At 42.7% G+C, this 22,473-nt stretch overlaps 3 protein-coding genes across 3 annotated transcripts; all 3 read left to right on the top strand.

The window, feature by feature from the left end:
* The first annotated feature begins 691 nt into the window (after positions 1–691).
* LOC135148446 (uncharacterized) lies at positions 692–3,787 on the top strand. Its single transcript, XM_064083667.1, has 5 exons — positions 692–1,207; positions 1,549–1,963; positions 2,071–2,953; positions 3,039–3,411; positions 3,518–3,787. The coding sequence occupies exons 1-5, from the start codon at positions 692–694 to the stop codon at positions 3,785–3,787; spliced, it is 2,457 nt and encodes an 818-aa protein (XP_063939737.1).
* Positions 3,788–5,726: 1,939 nt separating this feature from the next.
* On the top strand, positions 5,727–6,877 carry LOC135148445 (uncharacterized). Its single transcript, XM_064083666.1, has 4 exons — positions 5,727–5,933; positions 6,041–6,337; positions 6,432–6,509; positions 6,635–6,877. Exons 1-4 carry the CDS (start codon positions 5,727–5,729, stop codon positions 6,875–6,877), a joined length of 825 nt encoding a protein of 274 aa, XP_063939736.1.
* Positions 6,878–12,222: 5,345 nt separating this feature from the next.
* LOC135148444 (uncharacterized) lies at positions 12,223–16,722 on the top strand. The gene is made up of 5 exons (XM_064083665.1): positions 12,223–12,494; positions 12,618–13,159; positions 13,292–14,035; positions 14,252–14,629; positions 14,738–16,722. Exons 1-5 carry the CDS (start codon positions 12,223–12,225, stop codon positions 16,720–16,722), a joined length of 3,921 nt encoding a protein of 1,306 aa, XP_063939735.1.
* The last annotated feature ends 5,751 nt before the right edge of the window (positions 16,723–22,473 follow it).

The following is a 22,473-nucleotide window of genomic DNA, read 5'->3' as shown; positions in this document are numbered from 1 at the left end:
GTCCAACATTGGATAACTCAAACCAACAACACCGCTCTTGCTCTTGTTCCCTTCCATTGAAGTCGTTCTTGACATGTACTCGTGTGTTCACCAGGCACCAGTTTCGTAGGCTCTGATACCAAATCTAGTATATAATTTGCAGGTCTGCTACAATATATATAAGACTGTATGACTTTTGAAACTGGAAAAAAAGAACACAGATATGCACGCACTCAAGGCTTGCTTTTCATTTAACTTACAGAAAAACAAATATAAAGGTTACAAACAACTGAAGCTAGAAAATAGGAACTACTCAGCACTACTCTCCTACATTATCTCCACTACTCTATTTATTCTCCACGATCCTAAAACTACTTCTACATTCTACTACTGCATGGACTCAGTCCAACTGCATGCTAACATATAATATTGCAGAAAACAAATAAAACACATACTTTATTTTTAACAAGTTTTAGATTATACTCCAACATATATAAAAGGGGTGAAAGATTTTGTGTCGAATGGTTTGGCAAATTTTGGTGTAGGAACTGAACTTAGGTGCCCTTGTAAGAAATGTATTAATCGGTTTTGGCACTCACGAGATGTCGTTTATGATCATCTTATATGCAAGGGGCCATATCCAGAGTTTGTCAACTGGATATATGAGATTTCAACTTCTAAATTCAAGAAAATCAGTGAAACTAATGATGATATGGAGTGTGATCCGGGGGGGTTTGGTTTGGGGGATGATTTTGATGAGATGATCCGTAATTCATATAAAAATGACATTGACACCAGTGGTAAAAATCAGATGACCAAAGATGCAATTAATTTTTATAGGCTAGTCGAGGAGGGCAAACAACCTTTGTATCCGGGGTCGAAAACTTTTACTCGTTTAGGTTTTGTAGTTAAGCTTTACATGTTGAAGTGCACTTGTGGATTTACCGAGTCAGCCTTTAGTGCAATACTTGAGCTGATAAAAGAGGCCTTCCCCGAGTCAAATTTGCCTCCTTCTTTTAGTGCTGCGAAGGGGATGATTAAAGAATTAGGCCTTGATTATGAGAAGATACATGCATGTCCTAACGATTGCATGCTATATTGGGCTAAAAATAAAGATGAAAATATTTGCAAAGTGTGTGGAGTTTCAAGATGGAAAGCTGTAGATAATGATAAAACTGATATATTAGAGAAGGATGATAGGAAAAAATATAAAGTCCCTGCCAAAGTTGTGAGATACTTTCCGTTAAAACCAAGGTTGCAAAGAATCTTCTTGTCTAAAGAATATTCTGACCATGACTTGGCACGCAACGGGCCGAATAAATGATGGAAAGTTAAGACATCCTGCCGATGCCAAGGGCTGGAAGTCAATGGATGCAAGTCATCCAAAATTTGCTCAAGAAAATCGAAATGTTAGGTTGGGGTTAGCGGCAGATGGGTTTAATCCTTACCGTACTATGAGTATATCTCACAGTACTTGGCCTGTGATGCTAGTTAATTATAATTTACCACCTTGGTTAATTATGAAACCAGAGAATATAATTCTTTCAACTCTCATCCCTGGTCCTACAGCCTGGTAATGAAATAGATGTGTATTTGCACCCACTTACAGCTGAGTTGAAAGAGTTGTGGGAAATTGGTATAGAAACATATGATGCCCACTTTAACAACACTTTTACCTTGCATGCCAGCCTATTATGGACAATAAGTGATTTTCCGGGGTATGGGGTTTTATCGGGTTGGAGCACAAAGGGATACCTTGGTTGTCCCGAATGTCACTATGAAACATCATCAACCTATTTGAAGCACAGCCGTAAAGTTTGCTACATGAGCCACAGAAAATTCCTACCTCCTGATCACAAGTTTAGATTGGACACCAAAAGGTTTAATGGGGAAGTTGAAACAAATCTTTGTCCAGAACCTTTATCCGGAAATTTCATTATTAAACTTCTGGGTAAATTTAGGAATAATTTTGGAAAGATGAAGGGTAAGAAAAAAGATGGAGATTGTCCTTGGAAAAAAAGTCGATATTCTTTGAGTTACCATATTGGAGTGATCATTTAATTAGACATAATCTAGATGTGATGCATATAGAGAAAAACATCATCGATAAAATCTTAGGAACTTTGTTAAACATTGGGGGCAGAACAAACGACCATCTAAATGCTCGTCTAGATTTGCAGGAGATGGGGATTCGTAAGATTCTTCATCCTGTGAAATCTGCTGATAACAGTCACTTTGAAATTATGGCAGCTTGTTTTGACATGACCAAAAAAGAAAAAGAAGACTTCTGTTCAGTGCAGATGAATGCTAGACTGCCATATGGATGTGCATCTAATATTAGCCGGTGTGTGCAACTGAATGAAAGAAAAATTTCTGGTTATAAAAGTCATGATGCACACTTTATTCTTCAATACCTACTTCAGTTTGCTGCCATCAAAACCTTAAAACCAGATGTCGCGATACCTTTGATTCGACTTGGTTCCTTCTTTAGGGGCATATGTGGAAAAGTTATACAGTTAGAAGATGTAGAGAAGTTGCAAAACGAAATCATCGAAATACTTTGCCAGCTTGAAACTATCTTTCCCCCGGCATTCTTTGATATTATGGTTCATCTTCCAATTCATTTATGTAAAGAAATTGAATTTGGAGGACCTGTGCACCTTAGATGGATGTTTGGGATTGAAAGATATTTGAGTAAATTGAAGTCATATGTTCGTAATAGGAGCAAACCAGAAGGCTGCATAGCTGAAGGGTACATGGTTGAAGAATGCCTGACATTTTGTTCTAGATTCTTAACTGATGATAGCAAAAACAAAATGAACTATGTGAATTCAAATGTTGGAATTTATATTGGTTCAAGGCGAAACAAGGATGGAAAACCTATACATTTGGCAGAAAAGATATGGATTAATGCTCATCGATACGTATTGTTCAACAGCGGCAACATGGAAATAGAGCAGCTAATAGGTAATGTGTCTTTCCCCTAGTTTTTACTCAAGTTTATATAGTACTTTATAATACTACAATGTTTAAATATTTGAAATTTGACATAACTGCAGGGAACACCGTTCCTTATATGACAATCAAGTGAAGTCAAAGTTGTATAAAAGGGAAAGAGAACACACAAAGGAATTTTATAACTGGTTGAAGGATGAGGTTCAAAAAAAGGAGGAATGCTCACCTGAATTGTTAGCTTTGTCAAAGGGGCCTCAACGAGCAGCAAGAAAATTTAGTGGTTATATAATAAACGGATTTAGATTCCATACAAAACAAAGAGACGGGAAGTGTACGACACAAAACAGTGGAGTTTATTTGACGGCGCATACTACTAGTTTTACTAGTACAAAAGACAAAAACCCCATTGTTGCTGATGTTAGTTACTATAAAGCCATTGAAGAAATTATAGAGATTGACTATTGGGGATCATTGTCAGTAGTTCTGTTTAGATGCATTTGGTACCAAAACGATAAAGACTGTCATGGGTTGACAAGGGTCAACTTTAACAGAATTTATCAAAAAGATGACCCATTTGTTTTAGCTACACAAGTACAACAAGTTTTCTACATTCAAGATTGTTTCTGAAAAGAACTTGTATTTTGTTGTTAAAAAACTGCCAAGGGACTACAATGATGTGGAAGACGAAAGTGATCCACTTGAAGAAGTTAGTGGACCTACAGTGCAGCAAGAACTAATCTTTTCAGTAAATACCCTACCTGATGATGATAGTTGGTACAGAGATGATGTGCCGAATAGACAAATTCCGGTTACGCCAAGTGAAATGGAAGAAAATGATGAAATCTGCGAATGAGACTTATTAATTTATCGTATTTCAAATATGTCAAATTTTAGGAGTTCATGTTAGTTGTAATGTGTTGTGGCATTTTATTGTGAAAACAGGGTTGTAATTTTATTGTTTTTAATTAGCTTCCTATTTCTTATATGCTTTTTATTTTTTGCACCCTTTTACCTATTACTTGCTTCTATTAGTTTCTTACTAGCTTCCTAATTGCTTTTAGCTTATTGATCCTACAAGTCCATCAAAGGTCTAACATTTTTCTTGGGATTATGTCTATTTTCAGGATGGCAGAGTACTTTTATCTCAGGTTCTACCACAAAGGACAATTTGTGAAGAACAAATACTTGTGTGGAAAATGTATCAAGATACCAGTTGCTGTTGAAGTGGACAGATTTTCCTTCTCCGTGCTTATGGAATATGTGAAGGACGATGTGGGATACACTGAAATAGGAGGGATTTATGTTAAGAAGCAAGGGGGTGGCTGGAAATTAGTCTCTTCTGATGCAGATGTGGGTGAGCTTGTTGAGGGTTTACTAGACGGTTGTCACTTAGACTTTTACATTGACACTATTATGGACAAGGCTATAGAGCCGGTGAATGAGATGCAGCCTCATGTGATCATGAGGCCAAAGACAAGTTTTTTTGAAGGTAATTATTAAAAGTTTTTGGAATTATTTTGGTCTGAGTCTTGGTATCATTAGTTGGTTTTCTTTTCTCTCGAATTACATGTGTGTAAATAATATTCTTGTAGGTCTAGATAAAGTGAAGACACAGTATGTGACAATACATACACTTCAAAAGGACCAAAAGAATAAGAAAAAAGGAGCTCATGAGGACTTGAGTTTAGTTGGTAATGAGAAGGTGCAATCTACACCAGAAATTGAGGGAGATGACATCAACAAGAAGAAAACTACTAAAGCTGCTGACTTGGTTGTTAATGATCAGGAGAACGTGGAATCTGCTGCGCACATTCCGGTTTATGAAAAAAGCAAGAAAAAACTTACCAAAAAGGCGAGTTTATTGATAAAACACATCTCTGACATATATTCTTGTATATTATATATGATCCTGCAACAACTAATCATGTGTAATTTATTTAGGATATTCTTGCTGATTTTGAAGAGAAAAGAAAGAAGAGAGTCGCTGAAAACAATCAAATGTTGGAACAACTGAGAATAAAGAAATTGAAAGCTGATCTTGAAGCTCAAAAAGCAAAAAAGAAAAATGTAGAAGAAGTTATTGGGAATATATCAGACCTAGAATTTGATCGAGAGTATGTGTCAGGACAAGATAGCCTCCCAACTAGTGAAGAGGAGCAACCAGCTGCGAAGGTGTGTATAACTTATTCAAGTATTAATTCAAGCTTTGCAATTAATATTATAGAAGTTTAATATATGATCTTTAATTAATTAGCGGACAAAAAAAGTTCCATCAGTGAAGGTTGCCACCAGAATACCGACCACCGGTTCAAAAACAGCACAAAAGGTTGCTGCTGACAGTAAGAAGGTGCATTTTTCTGCATTTTAGGTTAATCTCACAATGTTTTGAGTTTATATACTTTATAAACTTTTTTGCAAGGTTGATGATGAAGTGGCAGTACCACCTCCCCCGAGCTACCTAGTACTCTTCAAGAATTCAAGCAGATAAAGAGGGCATACAATAATGATGGAGTTGGAACCATGGAGGCATTTGTAAAGATGAGGCGCGCAAAGCCTCAAGGAAAAGGAAAGAGAAACAGCTAGCAATGCAGAGGACAATGATGCTGGGGTAAATAAGGAACCAACAGATGGCAAGGTTCCAACTGAAGGTATGTTTTTTTATCCTTGGCTTGTGGTAGAAATTTCAATTATATATATAAAGGACTAATCCTATATAAAAATGGTGTTTAATTACTTTGAAATATATATATCAAGGTGAAACTAAAGTTACAAGGCCTAGGGGACCTACGAAAATGAGTTCTGTTTTCACAAGAAAATTGGAAGAAAGACCAGAGCTGATCTTAAATCATGAGTTGCAACCTGTGCATGAAGATAGTAAAATACGATCAGAATTTGGTAGTTTCTTGGGGACAATAGGGAGACAATGTGTACCCCTAGATTATGTCAACTGGAGCCGAGTTTCCGAATCAGAGAAGAATGGTTGGTGGGAGTTTGTCAAGGTCAAAACCACACATACTACAAATTACCTTTAAATTACATGTTTAGATTATGCAGCGTATGCAAATAATGTTGGTACATAATATGTTTTGTTATGTTTAATATGTAGACAAAGTATATCATTCCGAAGGAGGGAAAAGATTGGGTTTTAAAGACCATTTGTGATGCGTGGAGGATGTATAAAAGCCGTTTTAAGGCCGAATATTATACCAAATATGACAATGATGAGGATAGATTGAAGAATAGGCCGCAGTCAATTCCTCTTGAGAAATTCAAGATTTTGCTACAATATTGGGGTGATGAAAAAATTAAGTCCACTGCTGTAAAAAATGCAAATAACCGAAGAAAGGTCATTGATACGCACACTGCTGGCCGTACATCATTTGCACAAATCAGGAATGACATGGTATGCTCCTGGATCTTGGTTAATTATATATCTTTTTTTATAATTCTTAAATATGCTTTGTACTTGTTAATTATTATTTGTTAATTTATGTCAGAAAAAGGTCCAGTCGACCCCTGACACACCCACAAAGGCGGACATTTATCCTAAAACACGCAAAAATCATGAAAAGAAGGTCAGGAAATTTTGAGATTACTTTCTAATATTGTTAGAAATGTATGTATGATCGATATCTTGAATTTGTACATTTGTGTGTGTGTATAAACACTTATTTACTGTCCATATTTTTATTATTTGTAGGCTACTAAAGATGCTGAGGGAAATGATATTGAGGAGGAAGCAGATGCAAATGCAGAAGATATGGCTGAAGAAGCAGCAAAGACAGTTGATGAAATAGACTCTGCAGCTCATGGACCAAACTGGCTTGTCGGGAGGAGTGGCAGAACAAGCAAAACACGGAATATCACAACACATAAAAGCAGAAAAGCTGAGGAATTAGCAACTCTAAGAAAGGAAATAGCTGCTGAAATCACTACACCATAAAAGGGCTATAGCAACGCCAAGTCTGAAATTTGATCATAAATTGTTGCTATTTCTTAACAAATTTTGACAAACCAATAGCTGTTGCAATATTTTTTAAAAATGTTACAACTGAGTGTAACTTTTCGAAAAATCTATAACAATTGCAATGGATTTCTAAAGTTGTTGCAATAGAGTTCAAAATTTTGGGCCCAAACTTTCCCGGGTTCAAAAAATAAGCGGGGTTTCTTTATTTTTTTTACCGGGCTTTCCACCCCAGTCAACACAGATACATTATTGTACTAACACTTGTAATAATATTACATAGATACATTATACAAGCAGCTCAGGGAGAGAGAGACGATCGAGAAGGCAAGAGAGAAAGAGGGGATTCAAGCTAGGTTATCTGGGAGATTCAAGCTCGAAGATTCAAGCTAGAGAAAGTATCAAGCTCGAATATTCAAGCTCGGACAACAGAAGCTCGTAGCTACCAGGTAAATAACTGAACTGTATAAGTCGATTTTCTTCCCCAAATCAATCATACACCTTCAATCGATGTTTATTTGTTAGTAAATCGAAATGGGTGTTTCAATTAGTGCATGTTTGTTGATTAGGGCTTGTTTGTTGATTAGGGCTTCAATCAGGGCTTGTTAATTTGTTGATTAGGGCTTCATTTGTGACTGTTATTATTTAAAAATTACTTGTGTTCATATGTTAATGGCGTTTGTGTTGTGCATATATATGTTGTTTGTGTTGAGATATATATGATATGTTATTTTGTCTTGTATATATAAATATTTATGTTTTGAGAACTCTGTTTTTATGTATATATTTTGCTTGATTTCTTGTGTAGAAAATAGGTTTGTGAAATTGCAAAATAATCATGACTTGGATTTCACTGCCAAAGCACAGTGAGGGTTATAGTAATGGTGCCACACATTTTGTTAGGAATGCGTTTGATAATTTCTCCATAGGAAATGAATTACGCTGCCCTTGCAAAGATTGCAGTAACCGTTTCTGGATTTCTCCGGACAATGTATATGAACATCTCGTGTTTAATGGTCCTTGTCCATCATTTAGTAATTGGATATTTGAAGTGTCAACCGACAAGTTTAGAAAGCCTAATGATGTAGGGATGGATGATTCTGATATGTGTATAGGCCTAGGTGATGATTTTGATGAAATGATTCGCAATGAAGGTAGAGCTAGAAATGGAATGAATAAAGCTGCAAAAGACTTCTATAAGCTTGTTCAGGAAGGGAAACAACCTCTGTTTCCCGGGTCTGAAAATTTCATGCAATTAGGCTTCATAGTCAGACTTTACCAATTAAAGTGCAGTCATGGTTTTACCGAGTCTGCATTCAGCGGTATTTTACAATTGTTGAAGGAAGCTTTCCCGAATGTAAACCTGCCTTCTTATTTTAGTGTTGCCAAAAAAATGATTAGAGATTTAGGCCTTGATTATGAAAAGATACATGCTTGTCCGAACGATTGCATGTTATATTGGTCTGAAAACAAAGATGAAATTAAGTGTAAATTTTGTGGGGCGTCAAGGTGGATAGTCCCTAAGAAAGATAACCGTGCACCTTTTTCTACTAAAGTACAAGAAAACAGCTCTAAGATTCCCGCAAAACTCGCCTTCTTCATCTTTCGTTATGTGCTCTTTAGGATCCATAGGGTACTTCGAAGAATTGCACTCACTCATTCCTGCTTTCTCAAGGAGCTTTCTCGCATATCCGGACTGCTTCAACTCAATGAACCCAGCACCTTGCTCAACTTCGATACCCAGATAGTAAGACAACTTTCCAAGATTACTCATTTCGAACTTATAGCTCATATCCTTTTTGAAACCCTCTATCACAGCTGCATTACTTCCAGTGACCAACAGATCATCGACATAAACTCCTATAATCAAAAAATCTCTTCCTTCTTTCTTTGTATAAACAGCATGTTCGTACGGGCATCTCTTAAAACCAAGGCTCTCCAGACATTGACTAAGCTTAGCATACCAAGCCCTTGGTGCTTGGCGAAGCCCATACAGAGCTTTAGACAATTTATACACCAACTGTTCTCGACCCTTCTTTGTGTATCCCTCTGGTTGAGCTACGTAAACCTCCTCACTAATTTCGCCATTCAAGAATGCTGTTTTTACATCAAGATGATGTACCTGCCATTCATACTTTGCTGCCAAAGCCAACAATAAACGAACCGTTTCAATGCGTGTGACAGGAGCAAAAATTTCCTCGAAATCGACCCCTTGTTCTTGAGCATATCCCTTCGCCACCAACCTTGCTTTATGTTTAGTCACCTTGCCTGTTGCATCCCTTTTTAACTTGTAAACCCACTTCAAACCAATTACTTTCTGCCCAGCAGGTAGCTCTGTTAAGTTCCACGACCCATTCTTTTCTATTGAATCAATTTCGCTTTGCATGGCATTTCTCCAGTCCTGCACCTTAACAGCCTGCTTATACGTAGTTGGCTCCTCTACCCCCATATATAGCAGTTCATTCTCAAGCTCTACCTCCTCTGAGTGATCATATACATCGTTAATTGATCTAAACTTCTTAGGTTCACAGCTCCCATCATAGCTCTCAGAATCAGGCATAGTTGTAGATGTTTCTTCTTGAATAGAGTCTGCACTACCAGAATGCTCCACTAGGGGACAGCTTGGAGCACTAGTTTCTTCCAATGATTGCAGGTTGTCGACTGAAAAAGAAGTAATGTCCTGTGACTTAGTTTCTTCGTCCCATGGCCATGCCTCCGTCTCAACAAAAGTAACATCTCTACTTACATACAAGCACTTGTCAACAGGATCATACAAGCGATATGCCTTTGTACCAGTTTCCTTCCCCAAGTTGATTACCATTCTACTCCTGTCATCAAGTTTTTTTACTTGATTGCAAGGCACCTTCATATATGCTTTACATCCAAAGACTCGTATGTGACCAATATTTGGTTTAAAACCAGTCCACGCCTCATACGGTGTTTGGCCTGACAAAGGACGTGTTGGAAGTCTGTTAAGTACATAAACCGAATGCCTCACTGCTTCCCCCCAGAATAAAGTTGGCATCTGCATCTCTTTCAAAAAACTTCTGGCCATCTCAACCACTGTTCGATTTCTCCTTTCAACCACACCGTTCTATTGTGGCGTATAGGGTGCTGTAAAATGTCTTGTAATTCCTTCTTTTTCACAATAATCAGCAAACTCCTTCGATGTGAACTCACCCCCTCTGTCAGTCCTCAAAACCCTCACTTTTCTCTCACCTCCATTTTCGACTTTTGCTCTAAAAAGTTTAAAAGCATTGAAAGCCTCATCTTTGCTTTTCAACAGATACACCCACATGACTCTACTGTAATCATCTACCAGCAACATAAAAGATCTATTACCACCTGTAGTCGTTGGGGTGATTGGACCACACAAGTCAGCATGAACTAACTCCAAAACTCGTTTAGTAGTAAACTGGGTCTGAGAAGGAAAAGGTCGTCTTGTTTGCTTACTCATTAGACATCCAGTACAATTATGTTTAGGAGATATTATTCTAGGAAACCCATGCACCATCTTGTTCTTGTACATTAATTCTAATGCTTGATAATTAACATGACCCAAACGTGTATGCCATAATTTAGAAATCTCATTAGTTTTAGTTAGCAAACAGATAGGCTTACTTGTTTCGATGATCAGCTTGTACAACCTGTTTGTCGAGCGTTTCACCTGATATGGGTCTGAAATTGGCCCTAAAAATTATTGGGTAATTTTGAGCCCGGGTCTGATTAAAGGCCAGAATATAAGGCCCGGATTCTGGGTGATACCCAAAATCCGTGGCTAGCAGATTGAGGTTATAAAAAGCCCGTTGGGCATTCATGTTTGAGAAACATGGGCTGCCCAAACTCAAGACACGAGCCCCCAGCCCGGTCAGGGCCCAGAACTCGAATCCTAGTCCTACTAGGAGTCTGACTGACGAGTCCAGGACTCCGAGAGTCCTACAAGAACTCTGAGTTTCGTGGATAACTAACTAGAGTCCTAGATAACCTCCAGCAGCTCAAGATAAGGATCAAGGATCAGTCCTATCCTATCTCTGACTCAAATACCTATTTCTACTAGGACTCTAACACCAGGGATCCTACTTCTGATCAGTCTCTAACCCTGAGACATCTATATAAAGGGCTCTACCCCTCCAAAATAGAACTACGTTTTTTGACTTGATTCTTCACCCCGCTGAAGATACGTAGGCACCTCGTGAGGACCCGTCTGAGTTCCGACTCGCGAGATCAGTCAAAAAGCACGAAGCTCACCCCTCGATTTTTGATCCATAACATTTGGCGCCGTCTGTGGGAAGAAGACAACAACCATGGTGTCCACCAGATTACGCTCAGAAATTCATGCACCTTCAAACGGAGACAACACCGCAACCCAGGATCCACCCTTGTCTCAGGTCACCGCTGGAACCTCGAATCCCGTCACCACCACACCACCAGTCACATTGACCCTTGCTAGCAGTGGCACAACCACCGCTGCTCAAACCTCGATTCCTATGATTTTTGGCACGCTGCCCCCTCTGACTAATGTTGTGGCCACAGCCACTGATCATGGGACACATTACTCAACCGTTGTGACAACCACAAGAGGACCAACAGATGAGTATGTAGTTTATACGGACGACTCTTCTGAAGATTCGGAGAGGGACTATGATATTCCCCCACGAAGGAGGAGAGACGGAAACCAGAGCCGAGGCTCCCAGCACAACACCGGGCCGAATAACCCCGAGTCCCGTCGACCCACGGACCAGGAGTACGAAGCCAGGATTCGAGCTTATGAACAGGAGATAGCTCAGTTGAGAAGAGACAGGGCGGCACGCCAGACCAGGCAGCCACCACCCGAACCTCGGCAACGGACTGAAAACCCTCAGAACGCAGGTATGAATAGAATTCACTTGTTGGCTGCAGGTGATCCAGATAACCCGATCCCCCCATTCACCGAGGAGATCATGGCAGCAAGGATTTCTCGAAAGTTCAAGTTGCCCACAATTAAGGCGTATGATGGAACGGGTGACCCCGCGAATCATGTACGAACTTTCATGAATGCATTGCTGTTGCAACTAGTCACGGAGGCCATTAAGTGTCGAGCCTTCCCCCAAACTTTGAGTGGGATGGCACAACACTGGTATAGTCGACTACCCCCTAACTCTATATCCTCGTTTGGAGATTTGAGCCGAGCTTTCATAGGCCAGTTTATTGGAAGCAAGACCCACGCTAAGAGTTCAGCCTCGTTGATGAACCTTCATCAAGGCAGGAACGAATCCCTCAGAGACTATATGAATAGGTTCACTAAGGAGGCGCTCAAGGTCCCGGATTTAGACCAGAAAGTAGCCATGATTGCCCTACAGCAAGGAACCACGGATGATAATTTCCGCCGATCACTAGCCAAGAGGGCCCCTGAAAATATGAATGAGCTCCAGGAGAGGGCCGGGAAGTATATCAAGGCTGAGGAAAGCCTGAAGAAATCTCAGAATAACCAGGGACCGACTCCGAACCCAAAGAAACGTGGAAACGACACCGAGTACAACGCGGATAGTAAGTATTCAAAGACAGGGGATGGTGATAAGTCCCCCACCAAAAAGAAAGCAGGACCGAGGTTCACTGAGTATGCAAGGCTGAATGCCCCTAGGAGTCAGATCCTGATGGAAATTGAGAAAGATGAAAGTGTTCGATGGCCGAAGCCTATCAGGACTGACCCCGAAAAGAGAAACAAGGACTTGTACTGCAGGTTTCATAAGGATACAGGACATAAGACCGATGATTGCCGGCAGTTGAAGGATGAGATCGAGTTTTTGATCCGAAAAGGCAAGCTGTCCAAGTATACTAGGGATACAGACAAGAATCCCCGTGACAATGACAACCGTGGAAGAGACAACGATGATAGGAATAAGAGAAACCAGCCTAGAGGGCCTGTGATCAATGTAATCTCTGGAGGACCGACCGCAGCAGGCCTATCTAGTAACTCACGAAAAGCTTATGCTCGTGAAGTGATGTACATTGTTGGAGAGCCCCCGAAGAGGGCAAAAATTGAGTTTGCTTTAGCATTCGACAATTTAGATCTTGACAGAGTTAAATTTCCCCATGATGATCCTTTGGTAATCACCCCGGTGATTGGAAACTCTTCTGTAAAAAGGGTACTCGTTGACGGTGGAGCCTCAGTAGATATCTTATTTCATGATGCATATGAGAAGATGGGATATTCAGATTCGCAATTGACACCTTCAGATATGCCTATATACGGCTTTAATAACGTGGAGACAAAGATTGAAGGTATGATCCAACTACCCGTGACAATGGGCACCGAGCCTAGACAGGCCACATGTATGCTGAATTTTTTGGTCGTTAAGGCTTCATCAACCTACAATGCTATCCTTGGGAGGACTGGGATACATGCTTTTAAAGCAATCCCATCCACCTACCACTTGAAGATCAAATTCCCTACCAAGAATGGGGTGGGAGAAGAGATAGGAGATCAAAAAATGGCTAGAAGTTGTTATGTGGGGGCTCTGAAATCTGGAGGGACCGGGGGGCAAGTTCTCCCAATTGAGGACTTGGATGTCCGAGAGGAAGAGGAAAGGAGAGGAAAGCCAGCTGAGGACTTGGTTCCCTTCTCCCTATATCCAGATGAGCCCGAGAAGGTGACCTATGTAGGGGCGTCGCTCCCCGAGGATATGAAATCCGAATTTGTGAAATTCTTGAGGAACAACCGGGATGTGTTTGCTTGGACCGCAGCCGATATGCCAGGGATTGATCCCCTCTTTATGACACACACGCTTAACGTAAGCCCAGATAGAAAACCCGTGAAACAAAAGAAGAGAAGTTTTGCCCCTGAGAGGCAGGAAGCCATAAAACAGGAGGTCGATAAGCTTTTGGAAGCAGGTTTTATAGAGGAAATCCAATTCCCAGAATGGCTAGCTAACCCAGTCATGGTCAAGAAAGCTAATGGAAAGTGGAGGATGTGTGTAGACTTCACAGATTTGAATGATGCTTGTCCTAAGGACTGTTTTCCTCTCCCAAGAATAGATACTCTGATCGATGCTACAGCTGGGCACGAGATGTTGAGCTTTATGGATGGCTTTAGTGGATACAACCAGATCCGAATGAATAAGGACGACATTCCTAAGGTATCATTCATCACTGATTTTGGTATCTTTTATTATTTGGTTATGGCGTTTGGTTTAAAGAATGCAGGAGCCACATATCAACGCCTGGCAAATAAGATGTTCAAACATCTGATTGGAAAAACCATGGAGGTCTATGTTGATGATATGCTAGTGAAGAGCTTGAACAAAGCTGATCACCTTGAACACCTGAGAGAGGCTTTTGAAGTCCTGAGGACACATAAGATGATGTTGAATCCAGCCAAGTGTGCCTTTGGAGTTGGGTCTGGAAAATTTTTGGGTCTGATGGTCTCAAAACGTGGAATTGAGGCCAACCCCGACAAGATAAAGGCCATCCTTGATATGGAGCCGCCTAAGTCTATAAAAGATGTTCAAAAGCTAACAGGAAGAATCTCGGCACTAGGACGTTTCATCTCGAAGTCCGGGGATAAGTGCTTGCCCTTCTTTAAGGCTTTGAAGAAAGTTAAAGATTTTGAATGGACAAGTGAGAGCCAAGAGGCCTTTGAGCAGTTGAAGAAGTATATGGCAGAGCCACCACTCTTATCAAAGCCCGTGGATGGAGAAACATTATATGTCTACTTGGCTGTCTCTGAGAAAGCACTGAGTGCGGTCTTGGTTCGTGAGGACCGAAAAATCCAGAAACCCGTCTACTATGTTAGTAAAATTTTGCATGGAGCGGAGCTCAACTATTCTGTGATTGAGAAGTTTGCCTTAGCCATGATTACAGCTTCAAGAAAGCTGAGGCCTTACTTCCAGGCTCACAAAATTGAAGTCTTGACAGACCAGCCCCTTAGGAACATAATGCATAGCCCGAAGGCTAGTGGGAGATTAATCAAATGGGCAGTAGAGCTTGGGGAATTTGAAATTCGATACAAACCACGGGTGGCAATCAAGGCTCAAGCTCTAGCTGACTTCCTCGTTGAATGCACCATCGACAACAAGGAAGTCGGGGGGCAGGAGAGTATGGTAGAGAAACCCAAAGAAGAGGAGAAACCTAAAGAGTATTGGTTACTATTTTTTGACGGAGCTTCAAAAACAAAAAATAGTGGGGCAGGGCTGGTGCTCCGAAGCCCGGATGGCTTCACGGTCGAGTACGCGATCAAGTTAGACTTTCCAACTACCAACAATGAAGCTGAGTATGAGGCCCCTATAGCTGGATTGGGATTGGCGAGAACCCTGAGGGTTAAGAACCTGAAAGTATGTGGGGACTCAAGACTTGTGGTGTCACAGGTTAATGGAGAATTTGAGGCACGAGAAGAAACAATGCTGAAATACTTAAGGATTGTGAAAGCCCAGATGACGCAATTTAAAGAATGTTTGGTAGAACATATACCTAGGGAAGAGAATACAAAGGCTGATGCCTTATCCCAGTTTGCATCCTCAGAGAATGAGGTGTGCTCGGGAAGTGTTTACTATCATGTTTTGAAAACCCCAAGTATCAATGCCAAGCTGGTAGCCCCAATCGACACGGGGGCCACTTGGATCGATGAGGTCAAAACGTATCTCGAAACTGGACATCTACCACCTGATGCTGGGGAAGCACGAAAACTACAAGTAAGAGCTTTAAAGTATGCACTCATTGAAGGGATTCTCTATAAGAAATCTTTTGTTATACCTTATTTGAAGTGTTTAAGGCCGGATGAGGCCCGAGAAGCCTTGAAAGAGGTCCATGAAGGAATCTGTGGCCAGCACCTAGGTGGGAGAGCCTTGGCTCACAAAATTACTCGCCTTGGGTTCTTTTGGCCAAATATGCTGAAGGATGCGAAGGATTATGTTAAGAGATGCGATCGTTGTCAGAGATTTGCACCTGTTGTGCGCCAGCCCCCAGAGATGCTGACATCCATTAACTCCCCGATTCCCTTTGCTATGTGGGGGATGGACATCCTAGGGCCGTTTCCACTCGCCAGTGCTCAAAGGAAGTTTTTGATAGTGGCTATTGACTACTTTACCAAGTGGATTGAGGCCAAACCCCTGGCCAAGATAACCACCAAGCAAGTTGCTCAGTTCTTTTGGGAAAACGTCATATGCAGGTATGGCATACCCCGAGTCTTGGTTACTGACAATGGAGCTCAGTTCAACAATCCAGAGTTTGTGGGATACTGTAACGACTATAGCATTGAGCTACGATTCACTTCGGTTGCCCATCCTCAAGCCAATGGGCAAGCTGAAGTAGCCAACAGGATAATCCTTGATGGGCTAAAGAAAAGAGTCGAGAAAGCGCATGGGTCTTGGGCTGAAGAGATTCTCCCTATACTATGGGCATATCGAACAACCTGCAAGGTCTCCACAGGAGCAACCCCGTTCCAGTTAGCTTACGGGGCTGAAGCCGTGGTGCCACTTGAGATAACTCATACCTCCCCCAGGGTCCAGCAGTATGAGCCCGAAGCCAATGAGGAAGGAATGAGACTCGCACTCGACATGATCGATGAGGTCCGTGATGAGGCTAACGCCAGGATCGTTGAGAGCCAAAAACGAGCTTCCTATTACTATAATCTCCGAGTCAAGGAACGATTCTTCAGAAAAGGGGATTTAGTCCTAAGGAAAGCTGAGGCCTCAGGAGTTGGTCCCAAGGGAAAGATGGCCCCAAACTGGGAAGGTCCGTATCAGGTGAAGGATGTTATTGGTCGCGGCTCGTACAAGCTTCAGACCCTGGATGGAGTTGAGTTTCCAAGAAGTTGGCATGCCACCAACTTGAAGATTTATTATGTTTGATTATCTTAGCAAGTAGATGACCATTGAATAAGGTCAGATAGACCACTGCCAGTTAGTTTATAACTTAGTTGATTTTAGTTGTTTATCTCTTCTACTATAGTTTCAATAAAATTTCTTATGGATTCCTCCATATCTCATGTTTCTAATGTTTTCCTTGAGTTTTTGTTTACTTACCGTGAATGGATCAACCCGGAACATGAATTCAACCATAAATAAGTTACGGTTAACATTGATTGAGTGAAAATTACAAGCTAAGGCTTGATAAGTCCGATACTACGAGTTAAGGCTAGACAAGTCTAATACTACAAGTTAAGGCTAGATAAGTCTAAATAAGTAGACCACGCAGGGTCCTTAATAAATCCTACTCATCAGACTCGGAATCAGCCTCCGAGCTATCTGCAGACCCGGACTCCCCAGCCGGATGCTTTTCAATGACACCCAAATCTTCGACTTCCTCTTCAGTAGGACTAGGAGAGTCAAGAACAATCCTCATGGGACAGAGGTAATCCCATTTAGGATGGAACAGGTCTGGATGATCCTCATGAATGGTCTGAACAGCCTCATTCCACCCGTCACTGTAATCCTCTGCAGAGGTGATCTCATTGTGCTTCTCCAGCAGATTCTTGTACTCATCAGAATCCAAATAGTCGTCGATGATAGCATCCTTTCCCTTTCTAGCCTCGACTAGCTCGCTTCGAGCTTCCACTAGCTCCGATTGAGTCTTAGCCACAATCTCGTCTTTTTCCGCATCCTTGATTCGAAGGGCCTCCATGCCCTCCTCCAAGGATTCCTTAGCCTTCTTGTGGCTCTCAGCTTATTTTTTCCAAGCTTTAGCCTGATGGAGGGCAGCCTGGAATTGAGCATTGGCCTGAGACAAGTAGATAAACGGGTTAAGGAAGACTCGGGGAACCTAAACAATAAGTTTGTAAGAACACTCACACTAGCAAGGGCTTGAGAGCCAAAGCCATCAATCCCCTCGATCTCCGACTGTAGCACCACATCCTGGTAGTCGGCAGGGGTAATAGAGTGAAGGGACCAATCAGAAGCATGAACAGTCGATCCCAGCACCGAGTCAGTCCTTCGAAAACCCCAGGCCGGTTTAAAGGCTTGAGACTTGGAAGCCCGAGGCTGACTAGATGATCCTCCCTCTGCCGAATGGGGTTGAAGGAAGGCAGGCAACTCCCGAGGGACCCGAGGGTCTTTAGCCAACCTATGCCGCTTCATCCGACCCGTCTCCTCTTGGAGAGGCACGTTCTCCTCATTGATTTTTGTAGCAGCTGCAAAACAAAAACGAGAAATAAGTTAAGTCGCGAATAATGGGGTAGACCCGAGAAAGGTCCTAGGTGTAAAAAAAGGTTTATACCTTCATCACTAACCCTTGAAAGACCAAGCTTTCTAAGATTGAATTCATCAAGGAGATCCCAGCATTTGGATTGGCCATTGTCTTTGACCAATTCAGCATAGGCTGCCTTCTCGACATCCGATAGGTGGATGGAGTCGACACTCCCATCAACGACCTTACAAAACTTGGATCTGAATAGAGTTCCCCAATCTCCCCCTTCCCAGTGTAGCTTGAAGAACTCTTTCTTCCAACGAGGGTTGTTATCCGGAATAGAGGAATTGTTGAAAATATGAGGCTGGTCAGGCCGATGACTAATAAGAACCCAACCCGTGGAGCCCACCGGGTAGTTCTTGAATTGGAAAATCTTACGAAACAATGAGACAGACATGGAAAGGCCTTTAGATAGGCACTGAACCATGAAACAATGAATTATGCGCCAAGCATTGGGCGTCAATTGGCAAGGATTGAGTCCCACATCAGCTAAGAGCTTAGGGATGAAGGGATGCAGGGGAAACCTAAGTCCGGCTAGTAGAGCATGCTTGTATACAAACAAGTGCTGCGGATCCCAATGACAGGTCCTATCCCCGGGTTCGGCACGGACCAGGGAATAAGCTTTGGGAAAGTTAAGCAATCTATGATAGGCCTTGGCCAACGAAGGCGAACAATCGGCAGCATAGCCATAAGAACCTAGCTCAGCTAGGGAGGGGTATTCATCCCGCATAATATTGATCAAATCAAGTAAAGATGAACAAGAAGAGTTTATGATTATAGGAGTACCTCTCTTGGACTTGGAGGAGGTGCCCATGGCCTTGGAAATCTTGGCCAAGCGTGATGCTTCCCGATCAGCCATTTGAGCTCGAAAGAACCTTGGTGGTGAAAGCTTGAAGCTTGAGAGAATTCTAGAGAGATGTTGTAAACTTGTAGAGTGAGAAGTGTGAAGTGAGAAATGAGGATGCTCACTTATTTATAGGATGGCCAACAGGTCATCTAACAGGTCAACAGGCCAAGTGACCTGCTATTACAGGTCAACTAGCCCAAGCCCAAGAAAAAGCCCATAATCTAGAAGGTTTTGGAAGGATCTAGATTTTCCTAGAGCCTAAAAATAAATGAAAATACAATATTTATACATATTTTCATGTATAAAATATGTATAAAACCTTATAAAACCCTAATCAAGGGATTAGCCTAGAAAAGGCCCCTAAAACCTTGATTAAGGCCTAATCTTATCTTATACCATTAACAAGTCATAATCAAGCATGATTACACTTAATGGTTGCATAATCCATGTTTAAACTATGTATAGTCCTGAAACGCTCGAGAGCGCCCGAGAAGCGCCCTGGGAGCGCCCTATGAGCGCCCCAGGAGCGCCAAGAGCGCCCGAGGTGCGCTTGAGGACCTCACTACCGTCGACCTGGGCACCTAAAATGCCCTAAATCGACCTGGGTGAGGTTGACAATCGACTTGGGTGATAAAAAACACCTAACGCCCGAGAGCGCCCGAGAAGCGCCCTGGGAGCGCCCTATGAGCGCCCCAGGAGCGCCAAGAGCGCCCGAGGTGCGCTTGAGGACCTCACCACCGTCGACCTGGGCACCTAAAATGCCCTAAATCGACCTGGGTGAGGTCGACAATCGACTTGGGTGATAAAAAACACCTAACGCCGCCAAGAGCGCCCGAGGTGCGCTTGAGGACCTCACCACCGTCGACCTGGGCACCAAGGATGCCATAAATCGACCTGGGTGAGGTCGACAACTGAAATGGGTGTCAAAAAACACCTAACGCCCGAGAGCGCCCGAGAAGCGCCCTGGGAGCGCCCTATGAGCGCCCCAGGAGCGCCAAGAGCGCCCGAGGTGCGCTTGAGGACCTCACCACCGTCGACCTGGGCACCCAAAATGCCCTAAATCGACCTGGGTGAGGTCGACAATTAACTTGGGTGTGAAAAAACCCCCAACGCCCGAGAGCACCCGAGAAGCGCCCTGGGAGCGCCCTATGAGCGCCCCAGGAGCGCCAAGAGCGCCCGAGGTGCGCTTGAGGACCTCACCACCGTCGACCTGGGCACCAAGGATGCCATAAATCGACCTGGGTGAGGTCGACAACTGAAATGGGTGTCAAAAAACACCTAACGCCCGTGAGCGCCCATAAGCGCCCGAGGTGCGTCCACGGTGCGCGCGAGCGCCGACCTGGGCGAGGTCGAGCGCCCATGAGCGCCCGAGCTGCGCGCCAGCGTCGACCTGGACGCCCTGAGCGCCCTAAATCGACCTGGGCGAGGTCGAGCGCCCCTGAGCGCCCGAGGTGCGCCCGAGTTGCGCGCCAGCGTCGACCTGGACGCCCTGAGCGCCCTAAATCGACCTGGGTGAGGTCTAGCGCCCTGGAATCGGCCTAGATGGCTGACCTTACTCAGAATAGGCTCGAGAAGTGATTGAAAATGCTCTAAAACTTTAGAAAAGTTTCTACGAAACTTATCCAAAGTTGGGGGGCAAATGATATGGGTCTGAAATTGGCCCTAAAAATTATTGGGTAATTTTGAGCCCGGGTCTGATTAAAGGCCAGAATATAAGGCCCGGATTTTGGGTGATAGCTAGCAGATTGAGGTTATAAAAAGCCCGTTGGGCATTCATGTTTGAGAAACATGGGCTGCCCAAACTCAAGACACGAGCCCCCAGCCCGGTCAGGGCCCAGAACTCGAATCCTAGTCCTACTAGGAGTCTGACTGACGAGTCCAGGACTCCGAGAGTCCTACAAGAACTCTGAGTTTCGTGGATAACTAACTAGAGTCCTAGATAACCTCCAGCAGCTCAAGATAAGGATCAAGGATCAGTCCTATCCTATCTCTGACTCAAATACCTATTTCTACTAGGACTCTAACACCAGGGATCCTACTTCTGATCAGTCTCTAACCCTGAGACATCTATATAAAGGGCTCTACCCCTCCAAAATAGAACTACGTTTTTTGACTTGATTCTTCACCCCGCTGAAGATACGTAGGCACCTCGTGAGGACCCGTCTGAGTTCCGACTCGCGAGATCAGTCAAAAAGCACGAAGCTCACCCCTCGATTTTTGATCCATAACATCACCTTCATGAGGAGTCTTTCTTGATTGTCAAACACCCACAAGAAATCACTTTTGAGAATGACTCTATTTCCCACCTCAGAAAGCTGTCCCAGACTGATTATATTACTGCATAGGGAGGGAATATAATAAACCTCATGCAACGTACGTTCTTCACCATTTTTGCATTTGAAAATAATTGATCCTTTGCCCTCGATCTTCACCGTCGACCCGTCTCCGAATTTCACCTGCCCAGTTATACCTTCATCTAGCTCTGTGAATTTAGATTTTTGTCCTGTCATGTGATTGCTTGCACCATTGTCCAAGTACCAGAGATTTGATTCACCACGTTTTACTTCTTTGGCTGCAAGCAACTTTGGCATCGGTGTCTTTTCGTTCAGGAGCATCTCGCTTTCTTCTGTCTTGTCATGTTTGGCTAGCAACAAAGCCGGTTCTTCATCCTCAATTTCTGCGATGTTCACTTCCTGTTTTTGCTCTTTCATCCTTCGAGGTTTACGACATTCAGCTGCATAGTGTCCAAGGATGTTACAATTATAACATTTGATCTTACTTTTGTCACGACCTCGTCCTCTAAAACTTGATGAGACCTCACCAACCTTGTTTCCTCGTTTCAGCCATTCTTCTCTTGTATACAACAGTTTCTTTCCCTCATCAGACTCCCTCTTTACCCACTCATCTTCTGTGAGTAACAATTGTCCACCCTGTTTCTCCTCTTGACCCTTTAGTTGTTCTTCATGTGCTTTTAGTGAGCCTACCGCCTCCTCCATTGTCATAACTTCAAGATTTCCAAACTGTTCCATTGTAGATGTGATTTGAAGAAATTTTGGAGGCACTGCACGGAGCAGTTTCTTCACCACATACGCCTCTTCTACAGGCTCTCCAAGTGCTCGAATGTTCGTTACGAGCCCATGCAATTTCATACAGAAATCATCCAACACTTCAGTATCTTTCATAGACAGAGACTCGAATTCCGCCTTCAAAGTTTGAACTCGTGCCTTCTTGACCCTTTCTGCACCCTGACATAAGGTCTTTATAGCATCCCAGGCCCCTTTGGCGGTCTTCTTCTCAGCAAGAGTCAGCAACATATCTTCAGGAATTCCCTGATAGATCATAGCTAACGCAATCTTATCCTTTCTCTCTTCAACGCTCAATTTTGGATCTTTGGGTTCCACAGCCTCCCATACCTCATGAGCTTGCATAAAAACTTTTATCTTTAAGGACCAAGCTGTATAATTACTCCTGTCCAACATTGGATAACTCAAACCAACAACACCGCTCTTGCTCTTGTTCCCTTCCATTGAAGTCGTTCTTGACATGTACTCGTGTGTTCACCAGGCACCAG

Source organism: Daucus carota, chromosome 8 (assembly GCF_001625215.2).
Source record: "Daucus carota subsp. sativus chromosome 8, DH1 v3.0, whole genome shotgun sequence".
In the NCBI taxonomy this organism is placed as follows: Eukaryota; Viridiplantae; Streptophyta; class Magnoliopsida; order Apiales; family Apiaceae; genus Daucus; species Daucus carota.
This window is presented reverse-complemented; position numbering and strand designations above follow the sequence as displayed.